The sequence below is a fragment of the Apaloderma vittatum genome, unplaced genomic scaffold (assembly GCF_000703405.1).
Source record: "Apaloderma vittatum isolate BGI_N311 unplaced genomic scaffold, ASM70340v1 scaffold7077, whole genome shotgun sequence".
Taxonomy (NCBI): Eukaryota; Metazoa; Chordata; class Aves; order Trogoniformes; family Trogonidae; genus Apaloderma; species Apaloderma vittatum.
The window spans coordinates 3,292-16,382 of record NW_009727775.1 but is presented as its reverse complement, the minus strand read 5'-3'; the positions used below and the strand labels follow the sequence as shown (position 1 = coordinate 16,382).

The 13,091-nt window shown below is 49.8% G+C and overlaps 2 protein-coding genes across 2 annotated transcripts in view; both read left to right on the top strand.

Annotated features, from left to right (window-relative positions):
• IQCA1 (IQ motif containing with AAA domain 1) overlaps positions 1–3,358 on the top strand; it is a 114,294-nt gene extending 110,936 nt beyond the window's left edge. Inside the window, exon 20 of the mRNA XM_009873806.1 lies at positions 3,336–3,358. Within this exon, the coding sequence (XP_009872108.1) occupies positions 3,336–3,358 (23 nt within the window). The remainder of the gene's footprint in view (positions 1–3,335) is intronic.
• A 263-nt stretch (positions 3,359–3,621) lies between these two features.
• The window catches only part of LOC104277226 (ankyrin repeat and SOCS box protein 18-like), an 11,156-nt gene continuing 1,686 nt past the window's right edge, over positions 3,622–13,091 (top strand). The window contains 4 exon segments of the mRNA XM_009873805.1: positions 3,622–3,862; positions 4,875–5,142; positions 12,493–12,858; positions 12,860–12,977. Of these exon segments, the coding sequence (XP_009872107.1) occupies positions 3,622–3,862; positions 4,875–5,142; positions 12,493–12,858; positions 12,860–12,977 (993 nt within the window).

Genomic DNA, 13,091 nt, shown 5'->3' with positions numbered 1-13,091 from the left:
CCCACACCCCGGCCCGCCTCGCTCAGCCACATAACTGGGCAGCGCCGTCACATGGAGTGGGGAGGCGGGGAGAGGGCTGAAAATATAAACGTGGGGATGTTTTTGGCAACAGGTTGGCTGTTTGCAAGGTGGCACCTGGCTCTGAGAAAGGACATTGAACCTCCTGTCCCACGCTGTCTGGCCGGGGCTGGTGCCCAGGGGGAAGGAGCAAGCATCGCCCGGGAGAGCTGCCCTCACGCCGCCGTCCCGCCAAGGTAGGCTCAGGCAGCCGATGGTTTATGTCACAGCACGGTGGCTTCGCCAACCCATCTGCCCACCTCCCAGTCCCGGGCACAGCATCCCATCCCACCGGAGTGCCAGGGGTGGGACACAGCCATGGCAGGGAGCTCCACTGCTCAGCTCGTTTTAATGATTTTAGAGGGTCAGCAGGGGCGTAAGCTTTAAATCAGTCACACATCGCAATCCACGCTGGAGAGCAGCTGGAGGAGGCAGTGCTGTGGGCTTCCAGCCCTTGGGCTCCCTCATCACGCTGGAGATTTCCCTGGGAAAAAAAAAAAAAAAAAAAAATTTAAAAAATAACGCCATTTCCCAGTGCCGGAGGGCAGCTGTAAATCACGGTGGCAACGCCAGGAGCTCTCAGCACGGGCACATCTGGACTCGACGGATTTTTTAAGGCAGCCTCATGAGGATTTTTTGGAATGTCAGGGCAAATTATTACGGGCTGAAATCTCCCTGGTGTGTGGACTAAGTTGTTAAGTGGCAGCTTAACTTGGTGAACAAGCTCACGCTGAATTCATTTTGCTTCTGTGTATCGTGCTCTTTCATGTGCCAGGAATGAGTTTTCCTCGTAATGTGAAGCCGGCGCAGACAATTTCAGTCATTATTAATAGATACACTTGATCTGAGGAAGTAAAATGCTTAATGTTTTGTTAAATGAGGTGTACTCTGCAAACAGTCTTATGCAGGAAGAAGGTTAAGATGCTACCCCCGCGTCAGAGATTAATGAGTGCAAGGCTACTGCTAATGAAGTGCTCAACCTCACCAAGGTTTGGGGCCCGATGCTGCCTATAGGAACACCTCTACCAAAATAAGGACACATCAGGATGACGTGGCTGCAGGATCAGACCTCCAGATTCTTGAGGTCTCGAGGCATGGGGATTTTGCTGCTGGGAGGAGAGGTGATGCACCCAAGGCTGTGCAGTACAGCAGTGGCAGAAGAGAGGGTAGGGCTGTGGGTCCCAGCCTTCCCCCACCACACAAAATCGCTGCCCAAAGGCAACAAACAGTTTATAAGTAGTTCAAATCCATTGTTTTCCTTCAAAACCCAACCAGGGGCTTATTCCCCTCTCCTGGACAGCCCCAGGGTATTCCATGTGTGTCCCGGCTGCTGTCTCCTCCCCGCAGTAAATCACTCCTGCCTGTACAGCAGCGTTTCCCTTAACAGAGAAGTATCATTTCACCCTGACATCACTTTCCACTCATCAGTGGAAAAAGCACTTGACTTGACTGGCAGGAGCTCGGGCTCGTGCGTTTCTATGTGCCACTCAGCTACAAGAGGACTTTTTCTTTCTACTTTTGCTGGCCCTGGCTATTTTTAACCTCCTCCATCAGCGATGCTCTTAATCCTGTCATTACCATGACCCAAGAAGTGAGTGTTATATGCAAATAGACACTGATTAAAAGGCTCATGGGAAGGGGTCACAGGGTATTTCAACACATTCTCAACAGCAGTTTAATGCCAGACACACACGTATATGCACATACACACCCCCTTTGCAAAATTAGCTCACGTCTGACCGAGAAGGTCTAGACTCCCTGCTAAATTTACCCGGCTTCCAGCGCGGGAGGTGGTCCGTGCCGTGAGGAGGCGATGCCCTCAGCACGTGAAGGCAGGCTTCCTCCGCACCACTGAAAAATATTACAGGGCTGCTAACGAGCAGAGAGGGAAAGCCAGCCAGGGCTGAGGAAACACGACCCAGGACAAGACCCTGGGGAAAACGATCCCAGTCTGTGCCGCTCCACAGGTCTCCAAACATTCTCCTGCGCAGGCTGAGGGACTGCAGGGGATAACAAGGCTGTTTTTCAAACCAAAGCGATGCTCGGAGAAGGGGATTCAGTTGACACCGAAAGGCTGAAGGGGCACAGAAAGGTAGCAGAATAGCAACAAGTGATAAAAAAAACGAGAAGATTTGGAGGCTTGATCCCACTGAGCAGTTATGGGCAGCCAGCATGGTGGGAAGGACAGCCTTGAGTTCAGGGGGAGAAAGAAAATGGGAAAGACCACCTAGGCAGACCTCAAATTATCTCCCACTTGCAGCTGCTGGTGAACAGGGACCTCAGGGCAGTGGGTCCTTCACACGAGGGATTAATTTACACAAGTCAGACCCCACCTGGCTCAGCACAACCCCATCCTGGATGGACAAACAGATTTTTTTTGTGTCTCTATGCTCTTCCTGTGGTCTCTGGGGCCAGACAGCTCGATGTCACTGCAGCCATGCCAAGGAAACCCATAAAGAAACCTCAGGTGACTCTTGCAGTGCAGATGCGCTGGCCCAGGGTTGGCCCAATGATGCTCATGGTCACCTGGAGGAGCCCAGCAAGGTCCCCACTTGCAGGGGGCTATGGAGAAGAACCCCAACATTTCTTCCAGCCCCAGGTTTACTCCACACTCAAGCAATCACAAAGCATTTTGTCAGTCCTTCCATATCTGGTTGCTTTTATCTGGTTGATCCCGAGGTTCACATCCACCACGATCCTGAGGTTCATATCCATGATGTTCATTCCCTAGAGAGGTGGGGCAGGAGGGCTGGCAGAGGGGGGCCCCGCATCACCCAGAGCCTCCAGGTCACTAGATGCCAAGGTCTATTCTCGTCCCTGCCGCAGACTTCTCCCGTGACCTTGAGGAAAGGAGCTACAAGCCTCAGGGCAGCTCTGCTGGCATCTGTCCCTGTGCTTAAATGGCAGCAGAGACTGAGCACTTTCTCTCTCCTCTGCAAGGCATTGGCGAGGAGAGCGGCTGCCCCTGCGCCAAAGCCCCAGCAGGATTTGTCCCTCGATGGCCTTTGCCAAGTGCTCTGCACCCCTGCAGGGATGTGTCAGCCTGTGTCATGTTGGCTACTAATTTGATGGAGATTTCTCCTTGTAGCAACCATAAGACTGGAAACAGGTATTAGTGCCTTAAAGAAAATAAGAAGAAAAAAAATAACAAACACAACAAGAGCATTAGGTAGGGGGAAAAAAAAAAAATCACACTTCTCAGAGCACACAAATCAGGTTATATAGACAGGAGATGACTAAATTTTTTATGTATTTTTTTTTTACCCCCTAATCTGTAGGTACCATTGTCCTCCCAGCCTAACCACCCCACATCTCAAGCTCCTACCTGCAATTAAACCGGCAATTTAATCCAAGAGGTGCTGCCACAACACAGCCCAGTGACCGTCTGACCCTCATTGTATCTCCTGCCAGTTATCATCTGACCCTGCCAGAGTTATAAATACAACGACAATAGAGCCTTAACTGGATTATAATTAGACAATGAGCCCAGGAGGTTGGAAACAATGAACTATAAAAGCCCATCTATCCTCCCAGCTAGGACCTACTCACACGGGAAGCACTGGAATGGGAGAGTTACCGGAACCTGTAACAGAAAAGCTAAAGATTTGCCCCAAATTGGATTCGGAACATCCTCTAACAGCTCATGTTCCTGCCACCAAGTATTACACAGCCCTGGTCACAGGAGACCTGAGAAGCCTCGAGGTCCTGACTGATCGATACTATCAAGATGTCAACCTGGTTTTTGAGATCAGTAAAAATGAGCTGGAGTGGCAGGTGAAAAGCCAAGCGTCTTACGGACTCTCAGGTACTTTCTCTTTAAAGACCAGCCCAGAAAAACTAAAACAACAACAGGTATTTACTAACCATAATTAGGAGACACGCCATGCATTTAAGTGCCTAACTCTCTCTTTACAGAGCCTGTCCCAAGGTGGCTGGTTTCTGGCTAGCTGACTGTGCTCAACAGCCCTGGCTATAAATATTCAGCACTTTTATTATTTTCTTCTCTTCTGCACATACTAACTCACCGGAGGGACAGGGAAGTGTAAAAAAAAAAAAAAGTGCATGTCCAGGTGATTTTTTTCAGGTTGGGATGGGGTGCTCGGTGGCTTAGGCATGCTTACAAAAGGGCTGGCAGCCTAAATTCCCTGTGCAGGGGCTCAGGAAGAGCAGCCTGGTCCTATCTGGGAGGAAGATGATGCTCCCAAAGTGGTGGTACTTGGTGCCTTGCAACCCCAGATGCTCCCCAGGGTCCCAGATGCTCACCGGACACTGTGCAGCTACTGAATGGTCCCAGAGATTCTGGAGCTGCTCAAGAAATGCAATACTTAGCTGTGCCCAAACCCAACACAGCCCAAGTGCCCAGCCCTGCATCACCCACCCAACATACTCCTTACTTAGCTTGGGTGCCTTTAGGTCCAGCCCAGTCCCAGCCAAGACAGTTTTTAACTCCCCTGGTTGCAGGTTGGGAATTCATGAGCTGCTTTTTACCTCCTGCTAAAATCCAAAGTGTTGGTTTACCCAGCTCATGGGTGTGCACACTCTGAGGGAGTTTTTCTCCACTTAGTGTCAGAGGAGCCACCAACCACAACCAGGCTCTTTGAAAGCCCTGAAATTACCAGGGACCTGAAAGAAAGGGAAAAAAAAAAAAAAAAAAAGCACAAAAGTGGCATGTTGATGCAGTTTATTCACAAAACTGGTGCCCTGGGGGTGGGAACATCCTCTGAGCAAATCCTGTGGGGATCCCTAGTGTGGGAGGGGGTCCCTAGTGTGGGAGGGGGTCAGCCCCAGGCACCAGCCCCGCTCTGTCCTTCCCGCAGGGCTGTGGTCGCTGGAGTACAAGCGGGAGCTGAGCACCCCGCTCTGCCTCGCCGCCCGGCGGGGTCACACCGCCTGCCTGCGCCACCTCCTCCGCCGAGGGGCCGACTCCGACCTGGCACCAGGGGGGCTTGGGCCCCTCCACGAAGCCTGCCTAGGGGGTCACACCGACTGCGTCGAGCTGCTGCTGGAGCACAAGGCTGACCCCAACCTGCGGAGCGACAAGGGTCTGGCCCCGCTGCACCTCTGCACCAACCAAGGCTCCCTGGGGTAAGCAGAGGGTTCCTCCTGGACCCGTCAACATCCTCCTACTGCTGGTAAACACACGCTGCCTCCATGTGCTTTTCCTTTCTCCTCTTTTCTGGTGATTTATCCTAAGATACTACGTCTTGCATCCCAGGGCCAGCTCACTTTCCCTCAGGAGATGCTCGGGATAGCTCTGGTCAGGGGGTGCGTGGGTCACCCCAACCTCCTGCACTCCTCAGCCCACACTTACCCCATCCATGGGGGATGTTGGTGCCAATCAGGGTTCTAGCTCCTTCTCAAACATCACACAGAGATGGACATAAACACTGCCTTGAAAAAATAAGCTTTTCTTTCACACATGCATGTCTTGGTAGGACTTTAAGTGCCTGAATCATTAAACTAGGGAATTGGGATTTTTTTTTTTCTTCTATAAACAGCTCAGCCCATTGATATCCTGATGCAACTGCTTAAGGCCATAACAAATTTCATCACCTGCTGGCTTCAGCAAAAACCACCCCGGGCTTCAGTCCTCTCCTCTTTCAGCAGGGAGCAAGCTTAACTAGGAATAGGTGTCGAAGACAAGGTTCCCCATACAGCTCCGATGTATCGTGGGCCAGGTGTCAGGGAAAAAGCTCCTCAAAAGAAAAGCAGCCAGAAATGAAAAGGTTTGCAGACGTAAATATCTCAAGCACGGCTTATAAATAGGAGTCTCTGCAAGACAGCAAAAAAAAAAAAAAAAGTCAAAGATCAATTAAATTTCGATTCAGCCAAAAATCTAGGGATTAATCAAATGCATCCTTGGTGTGATGAGGGTTGGAAGGAGTGAGATGGGTAAGGGAGATGTTACAAGCAGCGGTCATCATTGATAAGGAGCTGGTTTTAATTCCTTCACCTGAGCTCCCTTTTTGACCTTCAAGTCTCCAGACTCCAAGCCATCCTAAAAGCCCCCTGGGGGTATTTTAGGCTTCACTGACTCGCTCTTTCCCCATAGAGATGAGACCAGCTCAAAACCAGGTCCGTGCATGGAGGGGAACTCACGGTCCAGAGAGGTCCAGGCAGCCCTTTTTTGTCCATACCTATATACACATATATATGTTGAAAATGAGCTGTTGCCACTGATTTTCGTGTTTTTTCCCCCTAGAAGGATGGAGGGGGATGGCGGGTGAGCCAGCTAACTGCAACATGGGGGTCAGACAGACACAACGTGGAAACAGCTGAGTTATAAGCCCTCAAATATTGGGGCTTTATAATGGAAATGCTGAGAGACCCTTAACTACGCTACCCGGCGCTACGGGGGCTTCTACAATAACTAAGCCAACTCCCTTGAAAGATCAAAAATTAATAGACATTTCAGACAGGTTTTGAGGTTTCGACCACTGCTTTTAAATCGCAAAGACTTTGCCAAAGTTAGAGACTGAGGAGGTCAAGCTTTAGGTAACACAAACATTTCCTCTTTGATTAGGGGGAGACTACTTTACCTTGCCTTTTTTTTATTTTATTATTTTTTTTATTGAGTAGTAGATTTTAGGTCATCCTTAATTTTTTACTGACAATAAAGAGCAGGTCATTGACCTACATAGAGAGCTATTTTATTTTTCTCCCTCTTGATAACAATGGCCAGAACACCTATGTGCCGGGTTCTTCTGTATTCCCATATACTCGGCAATTCACCATGGGGGCAGGACTTAAAACCTTTGAGCCTCTCAGTGACTGGGATAAAAAAAAATTATCTGGGCTTCCTTCCAGCCATTTGAGCTTCAGAATCCATGAGATTTCAACAAAAAAGATATCAGAGCTTTAATCTAGGAGCTTTTTGAAGAGATGGGAAAAAAAAAAGTTCCAGTAAAGTTCAGTCTTACCTTCTTCACTTTAGGAGCTGTTCATGCCAACGTCGGCCTATTTAGTAGAGTTCCTCTCCTTGACCTCTTTTTTACAGCAGAGATAATTAACATGGTGGGGTAAGATGAGTCTCTAAATTCACTGCACTCTCTCCCTGGCGCTCTCCCGTTTTCCTCTTAAAGCTGGGATGATTAAAGGAGTCTGCCTTTATTGGCACCCCGAAAAAAAATAAAATAAAAATAATTGAGGGGGAGAGGAAGAGTCTCAACTCTCCTGGCGGTGCCGGGGGGAAGAGCAGGCACGGGGCAGTGTGAAGGCTCATCGCAGGGATGGGGGATGCAGCCCTTGCCTCCCATCGCAGTACCCACAGCAGAAGGAATGGCGAAGGTGCCGCGTTTGGAGAGAGCTCCTGCAGATATGTCAGATGGAAAAAGCTCTCTGAAGATCCCAGGTTTCCCGCGCAACCAGGGAGAGCCTGCCTGGAGAGAAATCCCCCAGGGCTTACCTCCTCCAGCCTTCGATGTGGGGATGAAAGCATCATCAAGCCAGGTGATGACAGAAGAAGATATCACCCCTATCTCTGTATAATTTGGGTTTATGGCTGAGCAGTGCCTGTGCTCCAAGCTTCCTCTGTACCCTGTGAGCTGAAATCAGAGTTATTTTCTGGCTCCGAGACTGCAGCTCAGAGGGATGGGAGATGGATGTTGGGATGAGTCAATGCAGGAGGAGAGTTGGTGACCGAGGGGCCCAATGGGATAGGGAGCAAACACAGAGCTGCCAGCTCTGCAGATGGCTTTTGCTTAGGGGATGTTAGCTGAGGATAGCTCATCATGGGAAGAATTAGCAGAAAACAGGAGCCAGGCAGGAAGACAGATACTAAAAAGGCAATGCTAGCAAGATAGCAAGGCTCCCAAATGGAGATGGGCACTAATTTGCCATCGATGGACCTGGCCCTGAGGCACCCTCCAGCTATTTCAGCATCATGAGGACATGCTGCCCTTCTGGCTCCGGGAAAAAAGCATTACTAAAAAAAAAAAACAAAAAAAGCAAAAAAAGAAAACCCAACAGATTTTAAAAGCCAGCATTTAGCATCATCTAGTGCTAAACCTTGTCCTCTGCTCTGTTCAGCATTTCTAAAATAAAAAATTCAGAGCGTTTGGTACCATCATTTCGGAAACTCATCCCTGTGGCTGGAAAGACCAGCTCCTTAATGGGCCTCGAGCAAGATATAAAGAGCCCAAGAGCAGATACACAACCCAACGCCTGGCCCTACTCTTCGGAGAAACTACTCACCAAGCTGACTTGAGAAAATGAGGGTTCATATAGACGAGAATCTACAGCTCACAAAGTTTTCGTAAAGAGACTGTGCAGAGAGCGATGCTCCCAGGCTGGCATTCACACCGGCACAACCAGCCCTTGGCATCAGCACTGCCAGAGTTCACCAGGTGGCTTGTGGTGCCCAAAAAGTTTGTCATCTTGTAAAGAGAAGCAGGCTTGCATTCAGAGCCAAGCTTGGGGAACAACATTTTTCTAAATGGGAACAACCCTGGAATAAATCACCTATAGATTGAGAGATACCACAAGGGAAAAAATAAGCAAGCAGAGGATGGGAAAGCCTCACTCCAGCCCCAGGGAGGAAAGGGTGCAGGAAAGGAGAGAAAAGAAAAGGAAAAAAACTAAACAAATTTTTTCTTTCGAAAACTGCAGGCCTGAGTGGGTTTTTGAGACAGGAATTTTTCTCCAGCCTCCACTGCCCCAACCCCCTGCTCCTCCTGCTGGTTATTCATCGCATCCCATTCCAAGATTAATCCTGCTTTCCCAGCCCAGAGAATTTTTCATCCCAAACTGAGCAGCATCCTGCTGGGATGCTGGGAGCCATGACCAGCAGGAGCCAGTGAGACGGCCGGGGAGGGCAATGGGCATGTCCTGCCCAATGTTGCATCAACGTCTGCCCCAACTCTGTTGATAAAGTAATAAAAATTCCAAATCATTTTGTCCCATTTATTTGAGCCAGTACCCCAGCGCAAGTCAAACCTGTAGTACTAACATCAGTTATCACAAATTAATGTGACTTTAACCTAACAAGTGACTTGTCCAAGCAAGGAGACATTTTTGTATGTTAACCCATCACCTGCGAATGAGTTAGGAAAGGTCTGGGAGTTTAAATGAGTCAAAATTAGGCAGAGCTCTGTGTGAGGCTTTTTGAGGGTATCACTGCCACCAGTGAGCTTGGCAAGGTTGATGGTACCAGGCTGGGTGGAAGAGAAACTGGTTTGCTTTGCCACCCTGTGCCTGAATTTCTGCTGAACCAAACCCCTCGTTTCTTGCACTATTCCCAGAAAACTGGAGGGGAGCCCTCAAAAAGCAGCGAGTGATCACTGAGCCTTATTTGATGGGATTTTAGTCTAACCTGATGGTGAACAACAGAATGTTTATAAATAAGTCATATTTATGTTAATGAATAAGTAAATAAATAAATAAATAAATGCAAGAAGCCAGAAATGTTGGTCAAGTGCTAGAGTGTATGAGCTCGTGAGCAGAGACTAGAGGCTAAAATAAGAACACATAACCAGCAAATATGAACAGCATCTACCCAGCACCTGCTGATGCCCTATACATCCAAACAGGAGGCACGTGCCCCTCATGGAAGCCTGCGATTCGCATTAACTGGAGGGAGGAGATCACCCCTTATTTATAGCCCCTCACTAACATTCCCTCTTTGTCGAAGGAGGAGTAACCAGGGGGAAAATTCAACGTAAACCAGCTTGGGTTTCTTCCAACAAGTTAGCCACTGAACTTGATAATAAGTAAGAATAACCCTTCTGGAAAATAGCATCTGGGAAGGGTGGCATTTCCACTCTGGTATCTCTGGAGGAATATTTGGAATGCCTAGCAGGAAGTCAAGAGAAATTCAACTCCCACCTCACTCTCAGTGAGGGAAAACGCCACAGCAGAGCAAGGGCTCTAGGCTGGGCACAGCTCTCAGCTTCCCCAGGAAACCCACGGTGTGTCACCCTTTACCTGGAAATTAAGGGCAGGAGGATATTCCCTCTGTCTCACCCATGCAGGTGTAAACCTTCAGCCTGAGCACTCTTGTTTACGCAGTGCTTGCCAAAACCAGCACGTTGTTTGCACCCAGGATCTCCAAGCACAACCACCTCCTCGCCAGGGGCAAAAGCAGAGATGCTTTAAGACCAGTAAACACGATGAAACTGTGGTGTGATCTGCTCCAGCAACAGACCCACTCCTATGAAGTTTCACCAACCAGCAGCAGACAAGATCTGCCAAAAACACTCATTCAAAAAAGCCGATGCTTGAGAAAGGGATTCAGCATGTTTTAAAGTAAAAGGAGAATTGTAAAGTAAGGATCTGAGGATTTGGGGCTGCCACAACCCCATGCTCAATCCACTCACCCACAACTGCATCTCCAGCAGAGAGCATCCGTGGCAGGGACCCCCAGCAAGGGTCAGCAGCACCTAGGAGCACTATATCTGCAAAGGATGCAGAAACAGCTTCTTCCCACAGGTCCTGCAAATTTTTTTTCCTGGCAAACTCAGGCTTCATATACATGGGAAAAGCAGTCCAAGGAGGTATTCACAGATCCTGAACTGCCAAGGGCAAAGAATGTCTCACCAGCTCCTATCAAACCTCAGGGAGGTGATGCTGCAAGTCCAGAAAGATTCACATAGACTATTATTGTTATTATTTTACTATTATTATTTTCCCCACATAAATTAGCATTCATCCAGGCCAGGAAAAAAAAAAAACAACAGTGTCCCAACACCACCCCTCCTCCCTGGGGGCTCCTTTTCTTCCCCATCCCTTCTGCTGAAGGAAGGGATCAGGCTGGGACTCCACTCCCCCACAGCCCCCCGCCATCTTGCTTCTGTATCAGCCCAGATTCTTATTTAGGGCTCCGAGTGACACCTGAGCTGAAAGAAAAGCGTGTTAGAGGAAAATAAAAGAGACGAGGAAGGGGGGAGTGTTAACGGTCAATACACCTCCCCAGACTCCAGCCAGCCATTACTGAGGCTTCCTGAAGGACTTCTCACCTCCCCAGCAACATCTTTTGGGAAACACAAGATGGCTGTATTTTCAAGGTCTTGCTTGGACAGCACATGGGTCTGACCCACCCCACAAAAAAAAAAAAAAACAAAACAACTCCTCCATGCAGCAATGAGCTCAGCTCCATGTACTAACCCAGCAGCTGACAGCCCTGCCCGGGCAGTGACGTTGAGCTGCGCTGGCCCCAGCAGCTCTCGGCAGGAGATGGAGCAGTCACTTTGATTCGCTTAGACTGGCTGATCACATCCATTTACTGCAAACACCAAAGGAAAAAAAAAAAGAAAAAAAAAAAAAAAAGAAAAAAACCAAACCCAAACACATTAAGTCATACCAGGCATCTTTAACCCTCAACCACTGTCAGAAGGATGCAGGTGAAAAGCTCCAATGGGAAGTGGCATCCCCACTTCGCAGCAGCCATGACCTCTCTTTGCAACCACACACAGTGATGTTAGAGGGAAATATATGTGGGAGCAGCCATTAAAAACAGGGAGGATTTCTTACCTTGATTTATTCCTCCTGGGAACTGCAGATGCTGCTACTTCATCATCACCAGGTGCCAAACAAGCCAGCAAAACTCACTTCCACAGGCTTAAACCACCTGCAAAGGTTTTTATTTTCAGGATAGGCAGAAAACACAATCCTTTAGTCCTCGCTGTGGGGCAGGAGCCCAACACAGGTGTTTGGGTCCCTTAATGCAAGAAGAAGAATCTATTTTTATATCCAAGCAAACCCATATCGAGCTCTTCTGCTGCATGGAGGGATTATCAAGAGTTCCCCACCGTGTCAGCTTGGTCTCAGCCTGGATTAAGGTGGAGGCAGCAATTTAGGATGTTTTCAGTTGAGAAGCTCTGTGGATGTCAGCCAAGGGATGGGATTGTATAGATCAGCTCCATAACACTCCAGGGCTGCACCCAAGCTGGGAGATGAAATTGCAGCTGGCAAACTGATGGAAGGAAGGGGCCCATCACTCCATATTTCCTCGTCATGGCTGGGTACATCCCTCACCCTTCACCAGCTAGGAGAGACCCATTTGGTATGGCTAACCACAGGCACTGTTCCCGGCACTGCCCAGTCACCGGCACAGCTGGGACAAGGGTCACCATTCCCTGGTGGGTCTAAGATGGTCAAGGTGGTCAAGGACAGCCAGGGATGACCATTCATGAATGATGATGATCCAGGATGACCATTCATGAGTTATCTTGGTCAAGGCAAGGGAGAGACAGTGCCCAAATGACCGTCGTTACCACCACCACGGTGGACACCAGGGCACAGGCTCACCCCTCCCACCTTCTGCTGCTCTTTCCCAAAATGCTCAAGTGCTGCAATCCCTGTGCAACCCAGCTCCAGAATAACCCCCCACCCTCATCCCACGTCACCTCCCACCCCATCATCACCTGTGGCCCCTCAAAACCCACCTGGGCAGTGCACACCCATATCCCCCACACCCCCAGCCTCCCCATCTCTTCGCAGATGTGCCAAGCTCCTGGTGAGACACGGGGCCATCGTCAACCTGCCCAGCGAGGATGATGGGGAGACGCCCTTGCACGTGGCGGCCAGGCACTGCCTTCGTGACCACGCCTGCCTCTACCTGCGTCATGGGGCGCACGTCGACACGCACAGTGGGCGGGAGGAGACAGCCCTCGGCATCCTCTGTGGGCAAGCACCAGGCGCCGGAGAGGGCTGCCTACAGTTTTGCCAGCTCCTGGCTGCCCATGGCGCTGACATCGACGCCCGGGATGAGATGCAGAGGAGCCCCTTGCACAAGGCGTGCGGGGCTGCCAACGCCCCCCTGGCACGATTCCTCTTGCAGCGCGGGGCTGACGTCAACGCCATCGACTCCCCTGGGCTGTGTGCTGCAGAGGGCGGCCGTCAAGAGGGAGCTGCGGCCCCACCTCACTGTCCAGCTGCTGCTCAACCATGGCTCCCAGAAGATATGGCCCCCAGCCTTTGTCAAGGTACCAGCTCCCAAAATTGGCCCTTTTGCCCAGGATTTAGCTCTTTACTTTGGGAAATGGAAAACTGTGGGAGGTTGGGGGAATCTGGGAGAACCTCTCTGTCCAGGTAGGGGA